At 33.2% G+C, this 26,556-nt stretch overlaps 1 protein-coding gene across 4 annotated transcripts in view; it reads left to right on the forward strand.

The window, feature by feature from the left end:
• The window catches only part of LOC118203795 (serine/threonine-protein kinase Nek8-like), a 154,665-nt gene extending 128,542 nt beyond the window's left edge, over positions 1-26,123 (forward strand). For 3 of the 4 annotated variants that reach the window (XM_085816752.1, XM_085816751.1, XM_035376083.2), the window contains 8 exons: positions 1,493-1,639; positions 1,734-1,806; positions 13,817-14,057; positions 14,250-14,343; positions 14,431-14,497; positions 17,760-17,889; positions 20,342-20,443; positions 25,956-26,123. In XM_085816752.1, coding sequence (XP_085672878.1) covers positions 1,493-1,639; positions 1,734-1,806; positions 13,817-14,057; positions 14,250-14,343; positions 14,431-14,497; positions 17,760-17,889; positions 20,342-20,443; positions 25,956-26,066 — 965 coding nt within the window. In that variant the 3' untranslated portion in view covers positions 26,067-26,123. Of the gene's footprint in view, positions 1-1,492; positions 1,640-1,733; positions 1,811-13,816; positions 14,058-14,249; positions 14,344-14,430; positions 14,498-17,759; positions 17,890-20,341; positions 20,444-25,955 lie in introns of those variants that run through there. The other variant, XM_085816753.1, reaches the window with a different exon arrangement.
• The last annotated feature ends 433 nt before the right edge of the window (positions 26,124-26,556 follow it).

Genomic DNA, 26,556 nt, shown 5'->3' on the forward strand with positions numbered 1-26,556 from the left:
CAGGTCGTCGGTCGTACAATCCACCTTCATGCAGTAAACGCGACACATTATGGCGGGATATGGGCCGTCCTGCAGCAGCAGAGCGATACGACGCCAGCTCTCGTGCTGTTAGTGATATACGCAGTCTTGCACATAGCAACAGGAAGCGATCGTCTGCTGTTGTGTTAATCCTCCAGCGTTCAGACCCATGTCTTTTGCAGAGGTTTTGATCCTTTTGGTAACGATTCCACGGCTATTGATGACATTGCAAAGCATATTCTGCTCTCTCGGAACAGCAGATTATCTTCCAACATCTCGACAGCCCTCCAACACATTTCATCGTGTAAATGTGTCTTCGGCTCATGCTTTCCGCTTTGGCTATCTCGAATCATATGTAAGTATCGCTGCTTGCGAACTGACGTATAGATCCTGCATGCCACTTTTTAAGGCACTGTGATGTGACTGCGGAGTTGCGTTTTATGCTAATTTTGGTTGCCTTTTGCATTCGGCGATGCAACCTGTATTTATTGCTGTTATATTTATCGCTATCGATATTTATTGCTATTTTGTTCACTTCAGTGTACAATCGTATGAAAGACATATATTAAATACAGTCTTCATCTCATAGTTTTGATACTTGTCTTAGGTATAAAAGGTATTAAAAAACTCATGTCTTTCTCACAAACTTAATTTCTATAACAAGCTGCTCACCCTTCCATTGGCAAAAGAAGGAAATCTTAATTTTTCAGAACTCGCTCTGTCCTCTCCAATATTATCATAATTCTCTATTTAATGTCACTTTCTTGCTTTAAAATGGTTTTCCAGTTAATAAAATATAGATACAACATTAAATTAGTTTTAACCTTTGTTTGTTTAATTTCTTCTGTCTGTTGTTTAAATTTTTCACTTGAATTTGTTATGTTCTTTTTGTTTGAATTGTAAGAAACTGAATAATGTTATGTGTATATCTATAACTTATATACAATGTTCTGTTATTGTTATTATCACCACTGATAGATTTTTATTATATTAGTATATCTGTTGATCTTACAACTGAAACACTACAAATTAGTATCATCATTTAATATAGTATTATATTATACACTTTGTTCGTTAGGGTCTGTTTTAAGAGTGTTCTGAGAAACAATCCAATTTATAACTCAGGAGCTTACTTGCTCTTGTACATTTTTAGTAGAAGTTTGATAAACCGAATCTCTGGAAAATCAAAAATTTCTTTCGCTTAATACATCTTAATGATGTATGGATTATGGATTTGAAAATACTATTCGTTTGTGGTTTCAAAATTTTTGTCTAAAGTGTATTTAAATGCATTATGTATTAAAAATATTTAAAACAAAAATTCTTATATTTGTGGTAAATTTTTAAATTTCCATTTCAGGTCATGTTACATTATTGCCATTTTAAAATTGCTATAGTACTTTCTAGGCGTTATTTTATCCTAAATTCATTAGATTTAAAGTTATGTATTGTTTTATTATTTCTCTTTTCAAAGGTGAAAGCAATAGCCCATTAATGACTGAGATTGAACGCATAGGCCCGGATTCACCAATCATTCAAGTAAAAACTCCAGATGTGTTATTTTCTGGATCCCCAACATCTTCAATTTCTAGTCGCAAATCTAATTTATCACACTCAGATGGTAAGTTTCTGTTGAAATACCAGGAAAAGTTTTTGTTCCCTTTCTTAACTTTTGAAAGTATTAGTAATTGTAATATTTTATTATAAATTCTTAGACGACAGAGATAATTTTATCGACTCTTGTAGTGGAAGAAAAGATGTCATCTTGCAACCTAAAGAAATTTTAGCGCAAGTATTTTGACTTTTACTAAAGAATCCTGCCTGAAAATTTATTATTTTAAAAATTGAAAATTCTAAATTAAGTATTTTTTTTATTTTTGCTACTTCATCTTTCATTTAGTATTACATTTTTTCTACTTTATAATATTTAATTTGTTTCTAAAGCACTTTTCACTGTTAAGGTATTACCATATTATTTAATCTAACTATTCTAGAATTTTTATTATTGTCATTCACCCTTTTCTTTACCAGAGTTCTTACCTAAGTTCAAATTTCCTTTGAATTTTCAGTGGAAAAAGAAATTTCTGAGAAAAATTTATTCTCTGAATGAAGAAATTTCTGTTGGTTTGGGGAGTTTTTACATAAATCTAAGCATATAGACCATTAGTTATTATTCTAACTCTCGCAGTTGACAAGCTAAATATCTCTCGGAATTTTCCAAACAGTGAAATTACAGAAGTTTTTCTTTAATTGTAATAGCTGTATTATGCTTAGTTTTATGAAATTAGACTTTTATAATGATAAATAAATGTTCACTGGAATGAAGTCTTTTTTTTTAGATCTGTTATTAGAATCAAAGAAGTATTGCTTAATAAATATATGTGGTTAATGTAAATGAAAGTTTTTGCATTTCATATTTGTTGCTTAATATAATTGATTTTACTTAAAAATTCTGTTTTCTTTTCTGTTAGTGTGATAAAATCTTTTAAAATTATTATGATTTATGTAGGTTAACTTCCAAGATTTAAAAAAAGAAAACATTATATTCCATATGAATTATAATCTGTTGTGCAAGAATTTTTTTTAATAATTGTTAGTACTTGTTAAAGTTTTTTCTGCGTTTCAAAATTGCATTATGTTTAAATTATACTGAAAAATAACTAAATAAAAATGTGAAGGGGGAAAAAGGTGAAAATTATGTAGTTTTAAGTGGTTTTTTTTTTTTTTTTTTTTTTTTTTTTTTAATAGAGCTTATTTGAAGAAAGAGAAAGAATTTTTCTACTGCTCTTTCACCAATAAAATATATCTGGTACGTTTGCCCAACACTCAGTTGCCCGACAGATACGTGTACCAGGTATCTCCACCGAAAATTTCATCATTTTTAATGGAGTATAATGCATAATTGTGTGCAATGCCACGTAAGAAATCTATAGTTGTTCGGTTTGTTCTATCGTTACAGTGGTGATATGTTTTTCTTGTTCAATGTATTTTTGGCGAGTTGGCGAAAGGCCTTTCCCGCGAACGATGATATCCTCTTTTCTGCAAATAAGATGATAGTTTAATTTCCAATTGGGATTCAGTAAAACTTAGTGGGTAAGAGTATTACAAACTAGATCTATGAAAAGAAAAAACGACGGATCAACTGAAGAAATTGAAAAAACTATCGAGCAAAAATATCAGGCAACTATATGTAAAAGCTGCAACAATTGTCCACAATGTTATTATACTATCATGCATAAATATAATATGTACTAAGAAGCCTGAAGCCTTTTTGCTTATAAATATTTTCGTGTGTTACCAATATCTAAGTAGCTCATGAAAAATAACTTTTCAGAATTAAAATATGTGAAAAATCGATTATACACTTACCTAGTCAAATTTAGAAGCTTTTATATTGATGAAATGTGAAACTGACTTATTAAACTAAATAGAAAATGATAATATATTTAATAATTTAGCCAGATTACATGAACTTTTCCCTAAAAATTTATTATATTAAAGAAATTTCCTTTCTTATTGAATTTTTTAACAATCCTTCTGCCAGTATTTATATTCATATTTAAATAGTTTATGTTTTATTATTTATATAGTAGTATGTTTTAATATTTAGATAGTAATACGTTTTTATTCTTTTATTATCTGTTGTATTCAGTGCTTTATTGCATAACATTTTTTTTAAATGTATCAAATGATTGAGATGAGCATATATTTTTAAAATAAACTTTTTAAAATTTGAATCAAAAATTTAAATATTCTATTTTGTGTCACTAGAAAATCACGTGTATCGTATTAACATCATGTGTCATCTTTAAATAAAATAGTTTGTATAGTTGATGTTTAATGTGCATTCAAAGCAGTAAGCTTTGATTTTTGTAACTACTTGTAATGAAATGACTAGAATATTTTGTGATTGCATTTATCATTATGAACGAAAGGTAATTAATGTTGTGTATATTTTAATCAATTTGTTATTATTTAAATTAATTTATTACTTTATGATAATTAGCTAATTCATTTAATTATCTGTTTTTTTTCTTCTTAATTATAAGCATTTTTAAATTTTAAGTGACGAGAATAAGTTCTCTACGCCAGTCAGAATATTCTTAGCCGCCCCTAGCACATGCATACATATTTAAAGCCATTTTTCTGAAATACAGTGAAACCTCACTTAACGCGCATAATTTGTTCCAGAATCTTACCTATTATTTATAATGCATTCTTTTTTTTTTTTTTTTTCACAAGAAATTGTCTAAAAATATTTGTTTTAGCCTACGCTTCAAGATGTTGGCGTAAGTGAGATACGGCATTGAGTAAATTTGTAGCGCGCATAGCTGCTGCCTTTCTTGCGTTTATATACACATTTTATTTTCTTTATTATACATGCAACTGTTCTTAACAAAAAATTCCGTTCTTACAATGTTATGCTGTCAGATTCAAAATTTAAATCAAACTCCCCGCGTAAGAAAATCGTGACAGACTGTCCATCGAGAGGTCGGAACATCATCCCTACCCTTGTCAACCTCAAGAGATATGACCAGTTGCACAGGTCGAGTCACCTTCTTTGCAATCAACACGCAGGTACGCGCGATTTGCATTTTCCATCACGGCCTTCGATTGCCCTTTCAATTGAGCACTTTTCCACATATGCTGAGGCCTTACGTTCTCCTGTAGACGTACCAGGTCTCCTTTCCTAGTGCGAACTAATTTGTGGATATTACATACTTCATGATAACTGCGTAATTCCAGAAGATATCCTTATTACCATCGCTTCCACATTGTATCCAACAAATCTTGCTGTATCCTATAATTTCATATAAGTTTCGTATTTTCGGATTCCGGTTTCGATGGCAATGTTGTCAGTTTTTGACCAGTTAGAAAATGACCTGTAGTCAAGGCTTTTCGGAATCATCATTTCCTCCCTCATACACTAATGGTCTGCTGTTCAGGGCGAGTTCTATTCCTACGAATGCAGTAGACAGTGCTTTTTCATCCAGCAACGAGCGACCGAGCGATTTTCTAAGATATTATTTAGTTAGCCCTTTGCGGCACAACCGGTCTGGACACACCTAAGAATTTCCTTCTGTACTCACAGAAAAATTGAATGAAAAAGGATTTCTAGGTTACTCTGAACCTTCTTGATTTATAGTAGATGGCAGCTCAACACAAACCAGTCCATATAGTTTAGCCATGTTTAGTTTTTTAAGACCATTTTTCAAAGACATTTTCCAGATTTTTTTAGGGTATAAAAGGAATTGTTTGAAAAGAAATGTCTATGTTATTTTTTGGCTGTATGCTAATCTCCTTATTCTATATTAGTTTTAAATTTTTACCATGAAATCTTGCCTAAAATCAAACGGCGAATCCTAGGTGTGCCCAGACCGGCCTCACCGATAATCTAGGACAACTGAGAGTCTGTATTCTTTGTTTCTCCGCATCTCATCGTTCAGTTCATTGACAACAATGCTCGTTTCAGCACTCTTTTTCGAAGCTCTATTCAATCAGTGTGCCACTTTGTGCACACCCACAGAATTAAAACGATAAGTGCTATCTTCCCAAAATTTTATTTGTGTACTCCTCTAGGCCTAATTAGACTGCCTACCTTTTTTTTACTTCCTTGTACGAAGTAAAAAGGAAGTATTGTAATCGCGAAAAGCTTCAGGCAGCATATTTCAACGAAAATATCCACTTTGACCGCTTTCGAATGCAATTTAACGTTGCATTTCAGTGATATCTGTATGTAAGTACAGAATAAAACACACTTTTTCTCAAAAAAAAAAAAAAAAAAAAAAAAAAAAAAAAAAAAAAAAACTGCTTTAAAATTAATTCTGAAGAGAATTTGTCGTGGGGTCTGTACGAACGTATGTACGTACGTATCTCGCATAACTCAAAAACGAATAGCCTCAGAACGTTGAAATTTTGTATATAAGACTACTATAACATGTAGATGTGCACCTAGTATTTTGGTTTCAATCGGCCGGGCCAAACGTATATAAATGTATTTATAAATATATCCACTCTGTTACCCGGCTCAGTGATCTCAGTTTCTTTACTCTTATATATTTGTAAATTGGACATTTTTTGCTTAAAAAATGATTGAATTATGTTGTTTTTATCTTCCGGTTAAAGTTTTTATGCGTTTCGTAATTCTGGAAGCAATATTTGTACAATTATCAACAATTTAAAAGCTGTTTATGTGCGGTTAAGTTTTAAATAACATGGCTGACATATTTGTTTACATTTGAAACAGCAGAATTGTAGATTTGTTGCCAATCTAGAGAGACTAAGCTTCGCAACACAAAAATAACGCCTTCATTTATTATTGCGAATTAAATCATGCTTAATCCTTTCTTCGTAATTTTTAATACAGATATTTTGAGTTTTTATGTATTTTTGCCTTGTCGCGAAGTGAAAACTGAATTAATTGAATGAGAAATACTCAATCGTCTGTGAAAAACTGTTTCTTTTTCGTTTTGTTTGCTTAATTTCTTTTATACATCGTTCTAGCTTTGTTATAGTATTTGAATAGAACATGTGGCAACGATTAGATAATTCTTTAAATGATATAAATTTTGTGCATTCTGAGTTATAATATGAACGAAATATAATACTGTTAAGTAAACCTAGCGCCAGAGTGTCGCTTTGGTAAACAAAGTGAATTTTAAAAAGAATGCATTTATTCTATTGTGGTTTATGCGCTGTCGGCGAAGTAGGTTATATTCAATCTAATAAGTTAAATGAAATACAAGAAAAAATGCGTATAATTTAATATTCGGTATAAGGAAGTCATGTGGTGTACACATCAGATTTTTTAAGTAAAGTCTTAAGAAATTAAAACAAGTTATGCGAAATTCAATATATCAAATATTTTAATAGTATGAAAAAATGTGCATTTCAATGCAAAATTATGCTTTTTTTGGGGGGAGGGGGGTATATGTGTATATGTGTGTCTCAAATGCTTTCATTTCGAAACCGATTGTTCCTAAGCCAATTTTTCCATTTAAATGCGTTAGGCGCTTCTGCAATGAAATTGGTGTAAATTTCAACGCCTCTCTTTTTACTTCCTAGTACGAAGGAAGTATTGTAATCGCGAAAAGCTTCAGGCAGCATATTTCAACGAAAATATCCACTTTGACCGCTTTCGAATGCAATTTAACGATGTTTTTGCGTGAAATCTGTACGTAAGGACTGAATAAAAGACTCTTTTCCTCCAAAAAAGCTAAAAAAGTGCTTTAAAATGAATTCTGAAGAGAATTTTTCGTGCGTCTGTACGAACGTATGTACGTACGTGCGTACGTACGTATCTCGCTTAACTCAAAAACGAGTAGCCTCAGAACATTGAAATTTTGCATATAAGACTACTATAACATGTAGATGTGTACCTCGTATTTTGGTTTCAATCGGCCGCGCCAAACGTATATAAATATATTTATAAATATATTCACTTTGTTACCCGGCTCAGTGATCTCAGTTTCTTTACTCTTATATGTTTGTAAATTGTACATTTTTTGCTTTAAAAATGATGGAATTATGTTGTTTTTATCTTCCGGTTAAGGGTTTTATGCCTTTAATAAATCTGTATGCAATCTTTTTAGAATTGTCAAAAATTTTAAAATTGTTAAGTGCCGCTAAGCCTAATTTGATGGCGGCCATTGCTCTTGTTTACATTTGAAACAGCTGAGTGGCGGATTTGTTGCCAATCTAGAGAAACTTAGCTTCGCAACAACAAAGATAACGCCTTTATTTATTATTTAAATTATGCTTAATCCTTTCTGGAATTTTTTCGAGGAGATAAGCGTTTAAGATTTACTTCGTAATTTTTAATACAGATATTTTGAGTTTTTATGTATTTTTGCCTTGTCGCGAAGTGAAAACTGAATGAGAAATACTCAGTCGTCTCTGAAAAACTGTTTCTTTTTTGTTTTGTTTGCTTAATTTCTTTTATACATAGTTCTAGCTTTATTATAGTATTTGAATAGAACATGTGGCAACGATTAGATAATTCTTTAAATGACATAAATATTGTGCATTCTGAGTTATAATATGAACGAAATATAATACTGTTAAGTAAACCTAGCGCCAGAGTGTCGCTTTGGTAAACAAAGTGAATTTTAAAGAATGCATTTATTCTATTGTGGTTTATGCGCTGTCGGCGAAGTAGGTTTAATTCAATCTAATAAGTTTAAATAAAATGCAAGAAAAAATGCGCATAATTTAATATTCCGTACAAGGATGTCATATGGTGTACACATCAGATTTTTTTAAATCAAAACTACGACTTTAAAAGGTAGCGTGCCGGAAAGGGTTAATACTGTTAAACACTCCCACCAACCTCTCCACCAAGCCGCCCGAGCACAATAAATTTCCATTCATTGCCATTTGTAGCATAAAAATTTTGAACTATATTAGCTGTTATGTTACTCCAGAGAGAAGCCAATTCTTTGTTTGCAGCGTGGAAGGTGGTGACGTTGTCTGTATAGATATTGTGAGAGAGTCCTCATCGACCGATAAGTTAAGTCGACCGATAAGTTAAGTCGACCGATAATAGCACTAACACGAACTTATAAGTTGTTAAGTCCGAAATGAGTTCCAGATGCAAAGCTCGAGTAGTTCAGCACCTGAATAGCACAATGTACGCTGCATTCAATTGTTGCGTATCGCGTAAAAAGATAGGACCAACAAAAGCTATTCCAGTTACAGTGTGCGGTTTGGAGGATGTCATTCTTTCTGGTGGCAGTGGTGTTTCTTTTTGGTTACCCGGTAGCGCTTGTGTCAGTTTACAAGCTAAGCAATTACGAAGGTTAATGGCATCACGACCTCGCAAGATTCGATAATCAGAGCGTAGTTCGTAAAGAACACTTATTCGAACACCTAAGTGATGTAGAAGACGAATTTGCGTATAGTGAATCAGAATGCGAACAAAGGAATGAGAACCTTTGTTCGAATCTAGTAACAGAGGATATTGTATATGCGAAGATACCGGTGCAAACTGAAGTCTGCCTCCTAGCCGTAAAAAATTGTCTTTCAGGAATGGGAAACGAGCAGTTTTCGATTTTGTAGGTAATTGTAAATTATTTTTTGGAGCTTCCATTTCAGTTGGTAAACATTCTTTCTCCAAAAAATATATCCTTTTTTTTATAGGAGTAAGCTTGTTACGACTGCATACTAATCGAACCTTTATAGCATTGTGTTCTATAAAACGGACGTGTTACGGTGAAACACCGAAATCTGGTGAATGTCAACATTCACATAGTCGCTTGGTGTATGTCCGAAATATTTTCCAAATACTCTTATTTCTGACTTACACCGGTAAATGTCGACATTCACCATGTACTAATGGTGAATGTTGAACATATAAGAATATTATATTTTCTTCTCCGTAATTCAGTAGCGAAAAAACGCAGTTGAGCCTTAAAATAAGAACTTAAGAATATAAGAACTTAAAACACACAGTGCATTCAAAATGAGAAAGGAAAATAATAGAAGTTAAAAACTTACTAAATTACGTGATTCAAATCTTATTTATTATAACAACTTAAACTATTATGACACTTTGAAATGCAAAAGAGGCCCTTGCTTTTACAACTGCATTTATTTGTGGAACACTGACTTTTGCAATGTCAGTGTGTACATATACTCCTCTCTTTTCGACCTTAGCTCTAAGCCCCTCACCTGTAAATCCGTCCCACAAGTCTCATACCTGTAATTATGTAATTAGTCAAGCAATGTTAATAAGTCGCCCCTGTTTGGCCATGTAAACTTCTGCACCCTTAATAAGTTCCCGGTGTGGACTCTTGAGGCCACAGGGAGTTGTTGCCATTAGATAGTGGAAGGCGAGGGACACATGTCTGTTTATCTCCGGTAGCCACCAGGCGTCCCCGTCTTCCGTCACCTACCTACCTACCAGAGCATATCTGTGATTGTCGACATACACCGGTGAAGGTCCGAATGTAATGCAATATTCGATCTTTCACCGACGTATTTGGTGAATGTTGACATTCTCCGGTAAAAGTCGACATTCTCCAATTTCGGTCTTTCACGGTAACAGACGTACAGCACTCCTGCATATGCTTGTTCGGAAGCATCGCAAAATATACGAATATTTACCTCAGAAGAAGATGAAACTCCAGTCCATCTTGAAATGTATCTGGTGTTTAAAAGTGGTAACTCAGTGGTCCATTTGCGCCATCGTGAGCCGAGGGAGATTCGATCCACAGCAATCCGTAGAATCATGTATCCTAAAAAAGAATTTTTCCTACAACTGCTGCTGGGGCAAAAAGGTCTAGCGGTTTTTCTTTTTCTTCTTCTTCCGAATTGCATGATGATGAAGATGGTAATATTTAGAATTTTGGGCTTAATATTGCAGACTAATTACGACTTCATTCTTATCAATATAATCTTGCATGCGATCCGTATAATCATGCTTTAAATTTGGATTAACAGATAGTTTTTTGCGAAACTGTACAAACCTTAATTGTATACATAATTGTCGGACACATCATAATTGTCGAAAGACAGGATGACATCTTGTTTCCATGGCAACTTCACAACTCGACATCCCTCTGTAATTTAGGAAACTTTTCAAAATTTCTGTATAATTATTGGACATTTCCCTATTTTGAGAAGTACCAATAGTTTCTAAATCCCCAAAACTTCTAATATTTTCATCTATTATATGCTTGACAATTGATGTATTAACGTTATGAATTACGGATGAGGAAGTAACGATACTTTTGGAGCGAGATCCGCTAATAAACCAACCATAAATCAAAGGCACCATGCCAAGGGTTACCGTTAATTTGACAGGTGGCTCGGCGTTGACAACACTGCAATAGAAATCTGCATCAAATAACACTTCGTTAGGTATGCTGTTTGACGTATCATAGGGATCAGGAAGTTTCAGTTTCTGTTTACGAGCAAGAGGTACAATTTCTAATGGGTGCGTTGGGATGATATGCATAAGTGGCCATAAGTGTCAGATGCCTTTAGGGTGACTGTAGATTCATTCCAGATGTCGGATACATTAAACTGCACTTGACGTCTATGTTGTGCAATACATGAGAAAGACTCAAATCCTCTAACTTGCAATGTATTCGAACTAATAACTTGTAATTTTAATGTATCTACGAGATGTGAATGAACAAAACTGGACTGGTACACCACCTAAAACGCATTGAGTTAATTTAATAGTGCCTGTTGGGCCAGTGATGTAGATTCGATCAGTTTGCAACCTTAGGAGCAAGCACATCTGTTTGATTAATAGAAGAAACTGGAGGCATTGGAACGATAATCGGACTTTTACAAATTGAAGTTTGGTGCTTCTTTTTGCATTTAATGCAGAAAACCTTTTTCTTGCGTGCACAATTTTTGAAATTATGTCCTCGTTCGTACACAAGAAACACCTACCAGCACTCTTTAACTTTTGAATACGCGAGTCATATCGGTTATAGTTTCAGAATTTTGAGGCCAAAATCCCTTAGTATTACAGAATGGGCGAAATGGGGAATGTTTCTTTGAACCATTTTGGATTTTAGAGTCAATATTTAGAGCTGCTGTTGAAGAACTAAATATATAATCAACTGGTTTTCTCACTTATCTCTTGAGCAGTAAGTGCTCCTTCCACTTCTTCTACGAGAAACTGACGAAGTGCAGTTAATATCCCCTTCCGATTTTCACTCTTTTGGCGTGAATAATCAATCTTCTGCGCATATCATCAGGAAAAGCACCTAAAATTTTGTGTGCTAAGACACGGCCGTATGCTTCGCTATTTTATGCTAAAGCAGTTAAAGCCTGCAGCCTTCGGTTGCACTCAGTGAAAACTTCATTCAAGGCTGTAGTTGATGGATGTCGTATTGGCGTAATACTTTCCAAAAAATCGAGGTGTTCCAAAAAATAAGGTATTCCCCCGCCTTCTTAGCATGCCTTCGTGGTGTAATGGTCAGCACACTCGGCGCGTATTCGAGAGGTCCGAGTTTCGAGTCCCTGCAAGGGCGCTGCTCATTTTTCACATCTCCGACTCTACAGGCTAACGCCCTTTGGGCTAAAAAAAAATCTCAAAGGTTCAGATTTTACATTACGCCCAAAGGAACGTTTTTTTAACGTTTTGTGTGTTACCTTTATTTTCTGAAATGCACTTGAACCATATGGTTCTTTGCACTTGAACCATAAAATTCAATTTAACAACAGTATCGCAAAATAATTTCAAAAAGAACGTATCTTTAGAATTTCCGATAAACAGTCTCGCGCTGGAGATAAAAATGTTTTTTTTCGTACAGTGTTGCCGTTGCTCGCTTTGAAATCGTTGAGTTTGTTAATCAAAAATTCGTTAAAGTATTACAAAATATGAAATAGATAATAAAACAAATTCGAAATTAGGGTTATCCCAAGAAATAAAACAAAATGCTGAAATTTCCTCAGAGATATTCGTACAGTATCGCAATATCTCACAATAGTTATATTTTAAACTACTACAACTTTAAATAGAACTCAATTCAACATACAGAGGAAGCTAAACTGATTTCACCGCGAATTCGCTACAATCAATAACAGCCCTAAGTAAACAATTGAGCTGAGATGTTTTTCTCCGGCTTTTTAAAGCTGTTTAATTATGCACGAGAACATTCTGGTAATTTTTGTTTTCTCGAGGTTTCTGGAAAGCAAAAGACTACAATTACGAGATACCTATTTATTAAGTGTTAAAATAAGCGTGCTCCTGTATTTTTACTTTTTCGGCGTAAAACTCGTCACTTAAATGTTCACTTAAAACTCGTCGCGCGCAGCATTGCACGGGGAAATTATCCAATTTAATTACAATTATACTAAAAATAGCAAGCTAAATACAAAAACTGTAACAATATCATGTTCTCCGCACTTAAATCGTAAAGTTCAACACTTATATCGCAAAATAATTTTAAAACAAGCATATCTTTAGAATTTTCGATGCACAGTCTCGCGCACTGGAGAAAAAATGTTTTTTCCCGGTAGAATGTTGCCATATTGCTCGCTTTGGAATCGTTGAGTTTGTTAATCAAAACTCGTAAGTGCTTTACAAAATATGAAATATATAATAAAACAAATTCGATTCCCATATCTGGTGAAGGATTATGTTATTCAAAATTTGATGGCTCTAGGTACCGTTGTTTTATCACAATGCGAGAAAAACACATACATTTATGCAGATTCTTCATTATTTAGTTTCTTTAAATGTAACAAAGGGCGATAATATTTTGTGGCAACAATTTGAAAAGTGAAACGAACATTTAAAGTTTTCAACGCAAAATGCCGAAACGAAATTAATAGCCCTTCTGGGCCAACTCCATTACAAGAATTTGTTGAATAATAAAAAATATGTATATTGTGATATTTTATTTTCATGTATTATTTGAATTAGTTAGAAAATAAAAAATTCGTATATAAATTAATATTGAGCTTTGACCTCAAAAGATCAACTGATCTGAATAATTGGAGGTTAACTGTAAAAATGTTTATGCTTATATTTATTTTTTTCTTTATTTTGCAAGGCTTATATAGTAGAATTATTGAAGTCAAAAAAAAAAAAAAAAAAAAAAAAAGTTTTCTCTTTCAAAATGAAAAATTTTCCAAATTCTGCATTTGCTATGTTAAATTTGTCTCAACTCCGTAGTTTTGTATTGCTTATTTAAATGTTCAAAATAGCTATCTACTGTAGTTATCAGTATAAAGGTCACATCCTAAGCCCACATTTCCTGCAATTAAAGAAAAATATATTAATTGGTTATTATATCTGAAGAATTTTCGGTTTATTTATTTTTTCCCTCAACAGTTTATATGCATCACCTGCTCAAATAGCTAAAGGTGAGATGGTAAGCTTGGCAAATGTTTTCTGCTTTGGAATGCAAGTTTACCTAGTGGTAGATACAACAGCCCCATTACCAAGGGCGCAAAGTAAAAAAAGCAAAGTAAAAAATAATGCTGAGAATCATCATCATCCTGTTCAAGTTCCACAGTCTGCCCCTAAAAATGAATCAAAAGCTTCTGTACCTGAAGAAGATAGTCTTGGACCTGTAAGTGTAGATACATTTTTTTATCATATAACGGTATAATTTTTCAAATTAAAAATTTGGAATTTTCTCATAGTTTTTATGTTTTTGAATTTCAAAATCTTATTGAATTCTCAAATTTTTGAATATTTGAACAATTTTATGCAATTTACTTTTTCAATTTTAACGTAAATTTTTTTAAAATAATATTTTTAGATTCCAGAATGGTTAAAAATGGAATTAGCTAATGCAGTTTCATCAACAGCTATTAAAAAGAACATTACAACTACAAGCATTGGCAATGTTCAAGGTAGAAGATTATTTACGTAGCATGTTCTTTTAAGCTTACAATGTGAATTCAGTCTTGAATGAAAAATCAATGCACTTTTTATTGCAGATAAACAAGATACTCCTCAACAGCACAAACCTGCTAATAATAAAAATTTTCAGCATATTAAAGTAAAGTAAGTAAATCTCTTAATATCAATATTTTTTATCAAGTATTATCTAAAATTCTGTGTAGAAACTATGCATTATTCATTTTATTCATCGATGAATATTCTAGGTTCAAATTCTACTCTAGGTTAGCCATAAACTGTAAGGTATTTTATGTTAATTTACCTATATTTATGATTTTGAACCTTTTCTATAACTTTTCCTTTCCGCTAGCCTCAACAGGATGCAAATTAAGCTGAAAAGTATATAATGCGAGGGTTTTGAAAGCTTTAGATATAGAGGTTTTGGCAGGAATGCTTGTAGCTTTACTTTCTATTGCACAGCTGTGCCTGTTCATATCCCCATGTTAACTATTTTGTTAGCCGACGTTAAAGCATTATAGTATTGCCGCTATATCTTAATCTTATTAGCATAGTAGAAAGATTTTGTTTATTACTTATAAAATTGATCGTATTGTATAAGGTAAATGCTTCTAACTTGCAACCTATAGCACCTATAGCATTAGAATTAAAACAGCTCCACGGCGGTATCGTGCGTTTAAGTCTTCACTTTTATTGACTCGATTGTTGAGAGAGAGCAAAACATCCGAGTCGGTTTTGGTTTAGTTTATTTACTAATAGCAAAGCACTCAAGGAAGGGATGCCTTCGTGGAGGACTTTCTAAGCAATAATGGCTCGTAACCATGTTACACATGGGGAAAAACATGAAATCACCCATATAACCAGCCTATTCTCTGGGATTCGAACGCTGGACCGAACTACCATTGCTCAACAACTACCGCTCGGTCGCTCATCCAATTTGGAAGAAACACGTTGTGGCCGACAACTGGATGATAGATTGGTAGAGACAAAAGTCTGTGATAAAGAGTCTTGAAGTGATGTTAATAGCTGTGGCCTTAATGAAAAAGCTGTGGCATTGTCATTGGGTAATGAGAGATGGAGCGCTTGATAAGAAGTGCTATATTATCACGTCTTTTGGGATTAAGTGTTTCAGTCCTGTAAGTATGATAGTTGCAGACACTAATTCTTGTCTCTGGGCTAAGTTTGGTTTCAATTGCGTTGTTTGTGACGATATATAAAGTGTTCTATGCGTTACGTACATTTATAGAACTCGTAACATCTTCAAATATAGAAAATAAACAATTTCTCAGTAGAATTGCTGGCTTCATTCACTTCATGCGTGCAACCAGCTATCATCTCCTTTTCACGAAAAGAGATGATAGCTGGTCATGTTGTCAGGTAATGTCTTCAGTAGCATTTGCTGTTTCCATGTCCTTCATTTCAGAGTGTCCGATGAGGTACTCTGCTTCCATCTCAGCGGCATTTCCTGTGATGGATGCAGCTGTTCATTTCAGCGACCGCCTCTTTCCTCATTTCGATGACATTTGCTTCGATTGAATTTTTCATTTCGGTGTTACTGGCAGCGTTGGTGACTGAAAGACATTATTGCTCCAACATCTTCCTGGGTATCGTCATTTAAATTCAGAACCCTGACAGTGCTGTTAAACAGTAAAACAAATTTCTTAAAATGTTTATAACCAAGATGCCCTAGTTTTCTATGCCATAATAAAGTTCCAGATGCCTTTACATTAGATAAAGCACTTGGATTCTTAAACGTAATGTCAAAAGCGTTATATTATACAATTCATTTTCAGTTCTATATACTTATAAAATCTCTTAACCCCCTTTCTACTTCCTTGCACGAAGTAAAGGAAGTATTGTAATCATGAAGAATTCCGGGTGCCATATTTCAACGAAAATATCCATTTTGACCACTATCGAATGCAATTTAACGATGTTTTTGCTTAACATCTGTATGTAAGGACATAATAAAGGACTCTTTTTCCCTAAACGAATTATAAAACTGATTTAAAATGATCCAGAAGAGACTTTTTTCGTGGCATCTGTACCGTATGTGTGTATTATCTCGCATAACTCAAAAACAAATAGCCTCAGAACATTGAAATTTTTTATGTGACCTGATGTGACATGTAGATGTGTATCTCTCTTTTAGTTGCAATCGGACACAGAAAAAATATCTAAATATATATATATATATATATCCACTCTGTTACTCGGCTCAGTGAGCTCAGATTCTTTATTCTTATATGTTTGTAAATTTTGCATTTTTCGCTTTAAAAATGATTGAATTATGTTGTTCTTATCTTCCGGGTAAGGTTTTTGTGCGTTTAGTTAACCTGCATGTTATAGTTTAGAATTATCAACAATTTAAAAGTGGTTTAAGTGCGGCTAAGCGTACTTTTTTACCATAGCAGCCATATTTGTTTACATTTGAAACTTTGCAGAATAGTGGATTTGTTGCCAATCTAGAGAAACTAAGCTTTGCTAAAACAAAGTAACGTCTTCTTGTATTATTGCGAATTAAGTTATGCTTAATCCATTCTGAAATTTCATTTAAGTTGTTAAATTATCTCATACATTAACTCAACAATATATTAAGTTAGTTTCTACGCCTTCAATGTCTTTTTGCCGAGTGAGAGCAAAAGCTTTCACTTTTTGTGCACTGAAAAATATGCTTTCTTGCCCGCTGGCGAATTCATTGTTTTTTTTTTTTTTTTTTTTCCCTGTAGAAACTGTAATTTTAATAGTTTTATTATTATTATTATTATTATTATTATTTTTAACTGAAGTTGGTGTTTTATGTTTTTCTATGTCTTTCAATTTTTAAGACAGGTATTTTGAGTTTTTATGTATTTTTGCCTTGTCGCGAAGCGAGAACTGAATTAATTGAATGAGAAATACATCTCTAATGAAATTCAAGGAAATAAGTTTAAACTGAATGCGAGAAAAAATGCATATAATTTAATATTCCGTACAATTCTTGTGGTGTACACATCATATTTTTTCTTTATTTTGCTTATCAAAGATTTTAGTTTCGCGGTCATTATTAGTTGTAAAGCTCTGGAACATGTAATGCAAAGCGGTATTTATCAATTTCCACAGTACCTGTTTTCTTTCTTATCGTAGACTAAGACTTTTTAGTTAATGAATCAACTGTCCAACTAACTGCACTGCTGACATTATTATAATTTACTTCATTTACACTTAACAATAATACTGGCTTGATTGGAAAGAGTTCCTCATAATCGATTTTGTGTTGTTCTTTTAAGTCTTACGCTAACTCTTATGTATATGTAAATAATTTAATATCATTTCTTTCCATTTTTCAGTGCATCATGAATCTTATCTGGTATTTTATGCTAATATTAATAAATCATTCCAGCAGACTGAATATTATTACTCTCTTTAGGCCTTTTCCATTTGAAACAGAAAGCAAAGTTCAAGATACTGGTTCTCGAAGGAAACCATTAGATGCAACTGAATGTGATACTGAAGTTCAGAATTTAGAAATGAATCGAAGTAATGGTGTTTTGAGCAATGTAAGTGGTTCATTATTCTGAAGATTCTAGTCCAGCGTTTCTTAAACTACGGATTGCAACCCCAGATGCGATTGCAAAATAAAATGTTCAGTTGCGAAAATTTTATACAGATACATGAATTCAAAGAAACTCTAGTCATAATCGCTTTATTATTTTTAGTTTAATATGTTGTATTTTCTATACAATTTAATCTTAAAAAAAGTCGTAATACTGACCAAGTTGTAAATTATATTTACATAGTATAAAACACCTATTCATAATAGCGGGGTCGCCTTGTTATTTCAGAAGCAAAATATGCTGCAAATGCACAATATGTAATGCCCTGTGCTACACAAGTAAGTATGCCAAGAATGCGGCGACTAGTGTAGTGATAACACTTTTTTACTGTAGCTCAGTTGTTTCTGTTCCATCGCAAAAAGTGTGTAGAAAGAATCGCAAGAAAAATATTGTATTATATTTTACTGTATTCTCTTTGGATATTATGAGAGATGTTATCTATGTTTTAGAACGATAATTTTTGCCCATGGATAAATGGTTGAACGTGTGGTAATGAAGATAAGGTCGCTGATGGCAATGTTACTGTCTTCAGGCAGGATCTAATAATCAGAAAGAGGCATCTAAGATGCGAAAAAAATATGATGGGGCATTTCTCCTATCCAGGTTTACGTGTAACAACTTGTGATAGTAATTAATAACCTCTTTTTTAATTTTCAATAATGTTTTGGCTAAATAGAATATGAAATCATCAAAACTGAAAAGGTATCTTGAATTCAAGTATCCTTGAATAAACCAAAAGAACATTTTGAACAACTGTTAAAATCTTCAGCTAAAGAAACACAATATTTTGAGAAATTTATGATTGTTAGCAAACGTTTATTTATTCACGTCATACGAGGTTTCATATCTTATTGCTAAAAATAAAAGACCATACACCGTTGGAGAAGATCTTGTATTACCTGCTACTATTAAATTAGTAGAAATAATGCACAGAAGTAATGTACGGCTATGAGATTCGAAAAACTTCTTTGCCAAACGATACTGTATTCAACAGAATTTTTTTAATTAGCAATGACCAATTTCCAGTTTGAGCAATTTATTGTTAGACTTAAATTTTGATTTATAATTTAGGTTTTACGAAACAACTGATATTTAAAAAAAAACTCTGAGTTGTTAGTATATGTAAAATTTATTTATAAAGAAAATATCGATAAAGAATTGTTGTTTATCGTCTTGTAGAAGAAAACAGAAGAGAGGAACACATACACAGTTAAGCGGACGAATTTTTTAAACCGAAGGTAGAATGTAAAAATTGCATTGGAGTATGCACACTTAGTGAAAAAGTAATGGAAATGTTGATTTTAAATCATTTGTTGAAGCTACTGGCAATGATTATGTGACTTTGCGAGATCTATCGAGAAGCCCTTGTAGCCAATAAATTAGCAATGGAATTCAACGATGAATTTCTCGATGCTGTGTAAATTACAAAATTTATTAAAAACCGTGCCCTTAGTATCCGTTTATTTTCAGATTTCCGTTAAGACATTAATTCCGAGTACAAAATTTATTATTACATGCAGAAGTGAGATGGATGTCCAGAGGGCGATGTTTAAGAAGATTATTGTAACTAACAGATGAAATTATTATATATTAACCGAACAAAATCTGATCTTGCCGCTGTTTTTCAAAATGACTTTTCAAAATGGCTTTTCAAAATGGCTTTCAAAACGATGCTATTTGTCAGATGTTTTTGAGAAACTAAACGATTTATCTCATCTTGTCTGTTCAAATAAAAAATAGCAATGTATTTATTTCGAATGATAAAATTGAAGGTTTTATTTAAAAAGATAAACATGGGGAAGAAGTGGGTAAAATATGATTCATTGGACTTTTTTTTTTTTTTACTATAAACAATATTGTAATTGAAAAGTAATTAAAACATTAATTTCAAGTATTAAACTGGATCTTTTAAATTGCCTAGAAACACAGTTTTGCAAATACTTTATATTGAATTTCAATTTCAAAAACTATTTTTGATTGAATTTTGGATGTAAGAGAATTAAATTTAGAAATGAATTATAACATGTTCACAGATTTATTATTAATTTATTAAATGAAATATGTTTAATACAAACTGTTATCCTGTTCCTTATTTATTTATGGATTACATAAATAACTATGCTAATAATATTAAAGCTACTGCTAAGACTATGTAACTAGCTTTAATGAGATTTATTAATGTGATGTAAATGTATGTGTTCATATGATTGGGTCTCTAGATGTGCTGCCAACGAGAAACTATAATATTGTTGATAATAAATGGGTCTATTTGAATACATTAAATAGGTGTAGTTAACTCTTTCCGTCCTTAAAAACGTTAATTTTGTTATTTGAAAGGTACATTTTTGAGTATATCACATTTTCTTTCAAATACGTATTTTTATTTGTATTTTAGGAGAGAGAAAGAGAATTAGAGAATGAAATTCTGAAGTTAAAAGAAGAACTAAAAAAATATCAGGAATCATCTGATAAGAAAGAGCAGTCAGTTGACTATGAAGTGAGTATACGCTGAAATTTGTTTCATTATCATTATTATTATTGTTATGAGCCCAATATATCTTGTTTTAATGAAAGTTTCCCGCCACTGCAAATATCGTTTGTGCAAACAGTCCGTGTTGGCGTGTTAATCATATTTTGTCAAACGATTTCTGAAATTTCAAAGAAAAAGGCTTGCTTTAGAACACTCTTTTGTGAAATTTGTAAAAACCAAAACCGTTAATCATTAAGTACAAGGTGTCTGAAATGAGATTTTCACGCTACCAGATTAGAACCATTGTTTACTTCCAGTTCTATTGCAAAACGTCAGCTACAGAATGTCACCAAATTATGTATACAGCTTTAATTAATAATGTTGTATCATATGACACTGTAAAGGTTTGGTATCGAAAGTTCAAAAACGAGGTCAATGACATCCCATAAGCAGAGAACTCTGGCCGGCCTCTTGATAATGATGAGGTCCGCCTGCGAGAACTTGAGGAAGAAATTCAGTATGCAACCACTCGAGAGCTTGGTAAGGAGTTAGACATTAGTGCCTTGTCCATTAGCCCCGCTTTGCATATCATAAACATGACGTACAAGTTCAAGTGCTTAGCATAAACATGGCACAAGTTGTCGTGAATCAAGCAGACATTGTGTGTCATCATGTCACTCCTTTTGTTTTGGATGGTACATGAAGGACCCTGTAAGGTCACAATATATATGCGTTAACATTAATTATTGTTCCAAAAGGCATCAGCTGAGGAAAATTTCATGTATGTTAGAGAAAAATCACAACAATGACATTTAAAGCCGAAAACGAAGTTTTGAATTTCTGTTGTTTTGAAAAGTACATATGCCACTGTTGTTTCTTAGATTTAAGGGTGAGATCAAAAACCTAAGTCTCATCTTCAATAATAAAATTTTGGCATTCATCACCTTCTGCATAGCGGCCTCACCAGTCACCTAAGACCGCTGAATGCTGGTCGTCTTGGGTTCGAACCCAAGCAAACTAGCTGGCTGCATAGTTACTTTTCGTGTTTTTTTTTTTTTTTCGATGTGTAGCATAAATATGAGCCATTTTCCCTTAGAAAGTACTCCGCGAAACCATCTCTTTTCTAAGGCAGATAGCTTTTGCGAGCTTTATCATATTCCAGTAACTATTATATAGCATGTGAGAAACTCCAAAGCTTTTTTTATCCTTTTCTTTTTAAGCTCTTTCATTAAAATTTTCTACAGCCAGCGTAAGCACAGTTTTATATTCCCTAATTCTATAGTTACGACTGCATTTATCAATACCTTCGAGACTTGAGGAAAGATTTTATGTAAACGTTTTAACCTTGCACACTGATTAGCGCAAATTTTTTCCATTTTCTGAAGAACTTGTACGTCCTGCCTGCCAAGAATTAGCGACCCTCTTCTCATCCTATCGACTCATTGTGTCGTCACCATAAATCGCATTAATTATCAATGAAATTTTGTTGGTCACTTGCCACTTGCATTGGAAAATCATAAAATGGTTCCCCGCTCACATGGCCGAATTCTAGGTTTCTGCTGTCCTTTCGAATGTAACTCACTTGAAGAAAAGTGGGTGCGGTAGTAATGATCAAACAAATTAAATCGGTGACATCTTGAGCCGCTCAGCGAAGATACCTAAATGGCCTAGGATGGGTTTGGTAATCATGAAAACAATCAATAGAATCATTGCCTTAAGCAGCCGAGCATTATCTTGTCGAAATATGAGGCCGGGGTGCCTCGAAAAGAAGGGCAACACAGCGGGCCGTAGAATATTGTCGATTCCTAAACTGTGTGTCACAAATTACAAACAAAGTAGTCAGATTATCAACTAAAATGATACTCCAGGCCTTAACTCCTCTTAGCTATTCTTTGAGACATAATGGCACGAGAGCGGTGTCTCCACACACGATGTCCATTGCTGTTACCGAAATGGGGATCCCTAAAAGTCCGTTGGCTCCTGCTGTGCTAGTGTCCTCCAGTAGTCTTCGTGTTCTACTCTGATAACACAAAGAGGAGTTGAATAATGTGTAAGATTTATCCTAAGTTTTTAACAGTTATCTTTAGTTAAAGTTACTTTCTTGTCCCTCTAGATTTCAGATTACAGTTTCCTACCAGAATGTGTTTTTTAGAATCGTGTTTAATGCAAATGAGTAAGAGTGGTATTTAAGTCGAAGTTCCACTGACTTCTTCAGAGAGCCAGAGTTTCTGACTAGCATTCGTTCGCCTTTTGGCTACGTCTCTCTCTAAGCTATTTGTATTACGCTTGGCCGTATTTCAGGCCCTTGATAGCTTCGCCAGCTTATTTGATATTGAGGGACCGACTACTTAGAAATCTTGATAGCTTCGGCTATATCTTTTGGTTAAGTTTTATTTTCTATTTACTTTGAAAATTATTTTATTTTCTATTTACTGCATTTTAGTTCAAGTCCAAGGAGGCTTGCTGTGCGCTGAGAAAGGAGCCGACTGTTCAATTCTTACTTTGAAACCCTTCTTGAGTTTTAAGTCTCTGTTCGCGAACTCAAGCGATTGTTCGGTTATCGGTTCACGAGGTTCTTACACATTTAGCTGTTAGATAAAATATTGGAACCCCACATATGAAATCGCGATTTCTGCTTTATTCTTTGACATATTTGTAGCTATTTTCGAAATCTCTCATAAAATTTCATTTTATAAAATTAAATTACTACTTATGTGATGATCTGAAGATGAATCTGAGGTTATTTTTCATAGGGAATGGAATATATAATACTCAGTGCAATAAAAATATATTGATTAATCACGACAAAGCGCTTGGGGAAAAAATGAAGACGCTTAACAGAAATATGAAGAAATGTAGTTGTCAGAAGTATATTTCTGAAAAATAAGAGTGGATTTTTTTTTACAGAATTAATATTTTGGAACACTGCATTTAAGCATATTATTATTTTCATCATTTAGTTATCCAGAGCTATGATTATAGGCTCTCATTCAATCTCCAGAGCTATGACAACTAGGCTGTTAACAATATTTTGTTTCGCAGGCGCCCTTTAGCAAGTGTGTCTATTCTTCGAAATTTTGTTACAATCGGATAACTCCTTCTTGGTGCATTTTTTGGGGGCGTGAGGGAATTAGATTGGATTTGTACTTTCTACATCAGCTACGTCTTCAGTTCGTGATTGAGATGCAGTCAACTAGGGAAAAATTTCATAACAGAGTTAAGGGGAGAACTGGGTGTGCTAGAGATCATTATATCCAATTATTTTAGTTGTCTTTAAATTTGAGATCTAAAGGGGAAGAATTTTTTTTTAAAATGGTAGTTTTTAAGTCTTTTTGGAAATCAGGCAAGAAAATAAACATTTCGCAATACGAAAGCATAGTACACATTCATAGTATTTAAAAGTTTATATAGTTTGCTGTTCTTTATTATCATAAACTGTCCAAATTCCTAACAGACTTAGAGCGAAATATTACTGTATCTGAAAAGAACTGCAAAGTCTTAAGAAGGTTTAAAAACAAACCTTTTTATTAAATCGTAACTTGAATATAAAATGCACGTCTCAGGCTTACAAATCAACCACCACTTGCAGCGGGGTAACTGAATGTAAAATAACAGCCAGTTTCAAGAGTTAAAACTAACTCAAGTAGCCAAAGGCTACACAATTGGTTTAAAACGATGTTGTCTCAGAAACTTCTTACCGGAGTAACAATTTAAATGTCAGTAGCTATGTCGCAACCCCAAAGAATTACAATCTTATCAGAGCTAGCGAAAATTAGTAACGTGGCCTCCAGAGGAAGAAACATGCTCTGTCTTACAGTCCGAAAATACAAATTTATGTCTTATAGTCTTAAATACTCTCTAACCTGATTTACATTCTAGTAGGAAAACGGAAAGGGGAAGGACAGTAAAGATCTAAATCATAATAACTGGTTAGATTAACTTAATGAAACTTTACAAGTTATAGCGTTAGATCTTAGTAAGAATACGTTCAGTTACAGGAGAAGTAAATTTATCAATTACATGAAAATATTTTTGAATGAACGTCCGAATGAAAAAAAAAAGCACAAAAATGGCTTGGAAATGGAATCAGCATTGAGATTCTCTAGCAAATATGATGAAGCCTTTAAAAATTTAGCAAGCAGAATACTTCCATTAAACTGGATTGTGTATATTTTAATTTAATGATGTGTGTAAGTGTTAAACAGGAACACACGTATCATATTAAAAAATTTTTGATTACCTTAAAACCTAAACCACAATACTGTATTAAACCTAACCAATTATTTACGTTAAGGCTTTTATACAATTAATACATATTTCCATTAATGAACATTATATTGTTAGTATATTCTCCTTTAATACTTTATACCTTACTCTTTTATTGTATGCATATAATTAAATACGTGAGTAATATGTATGCGTAGTGTGCCGCCTGGGAGCTGCGTTCGATGTTGGCGTGCCGCTTGGAAGTTGTGCTGTTATTTCTCTCTGTAACGCATTTCAAGTTGGTAGAGTAGAATACTGGTGTTACAAATAGCCTCCGCCTGTCACTGTATTCCTTTATCCTAAAAAGCCTAGTACTGGCTTTGCTATATATTGCAAAGAGCTGCTGATACCTCTTTTCTTTTTTATTTGTCTCACGTTATGTTATGTTATTGTTATATTTAATATTTTTGTTGTTGTTGTTATCTTATAGTGTCTCTTTCCCTTCCTTTGTAGGTGCATGAGCGAACATGTATTTAACCAAAAGTTGTATCAATAATATATTTTTCGGTGTTTTGAATATTATTAAATTCACCATTGGTAAGAATTTTCTAGTAATCTAGCTCGTGTAATTTTTTTTATGAGTCCAAAATAAAAACAACTGAACGTTTGTATGGTATTACACAATTAAACAGACAGTAGGGCCCGCTACGTAGTTTTGCAATTTTTAAAATTGTCCTTAAAACCTGAAAAAGATGAAATCCATTTTAATAAAGAGTATTCCGCATTCAATTCTTTTTCGTATAATGTTCAAAATATAAAAATGCACTCTGCTAATTCGTTGATGTAAAAAATGTGCGACTTTTTACCTCCTTTCCCCATAAAAAAATATATATTTTCGTCTTTCAGTAATCCATTCTCAAAGTACGAAACTGTATGCACTACAAACAATCCAGTTTCTGTTTATTTCTCTTCAGTAGTCATAGAATATAGTAACTTTTCTTGGACCACTTAAAAAAAAAAAAAAAAAAAAGAGAGAGAGAGAGAGAGAGAGAACTTTTCCTCTTAAGACTAAGCTTGCAACCAGCCGAGGAAGGAAAATAAAAATAGGCCCTGAAGACAAATTTGTAGTAGTCCGTCTTCCATATCTAATATCAACAGGAATAATGAAATTCATTCTTTTTATTACCTTATAGTAATCAAAAATATTGTTATTGATTTTAACTTCCTATTTGTACTCTACTTCGCTACTTTTCTACCTTTGGAAATGTTTTATATTAATTTATTATGCACTTTTGTTTTTATGCGTATTTAATTATGTTTATCTTTATGACAGGTTTTAGAAGATTATAGAGACAGACCAGTATCTAAAAAGAGTTTCTGGTCCCGTAGAGGAAGTCAAACTTCAAAAGCTAAATTTCGCAGCAAAATTTGTAATATACAATAATGAAATGATGTATATAATTGTACATATTGTTAACGAATAAAATTTTATCTTTTGTTAGCTCTTGTTGTGACTTATCTCACTAGTCTGACAAATACATCACAACAAGCCCACGAAATTCATCGTGGCAAGGAATGCAAGATTGCGCCTGTCGTTGGTAAGAGCTTTGAGCTCCATATAGATGACAGGCCGACTTTAGCTTACTTCGGCCCCCAATTTTGAGAGCGAGCACTTCTGGGCATGAATTTGAGAGTCCACCCCTCTTTCCCTATCACATCCTCTCGAGAGAACTCTCTGCTCGCCGTATATTTGGAGTGCCCCCATGCCGCAAAGACAGTATACATTTACAAAACATTCATACCTTCTCCGGGATACGAAACCGGGCACATCGGTACAGTAGTCAGCGTCGCAAACCACTATTGGCGTTTGGGCGACGTTTTATTTTCTAATATTTGTTTCAAAAGAAAAGCTTATCGATTTATGAATGATATGA

The sequence above is a fragment of the Stegodyphus dumicola genome, chromosome 5, assembly GCF_044657685.1.
Source record: "Stegodyphus dumicola isolate Sdum_Otavi_A_Nest chromosome 5, ASM4465768v1".
NCBI lineage: Eukaryota > Metazoa > Arthropoda > Arachnida > Araneae > Eresidae > Stegodyphus > Stegodyphus dumicola.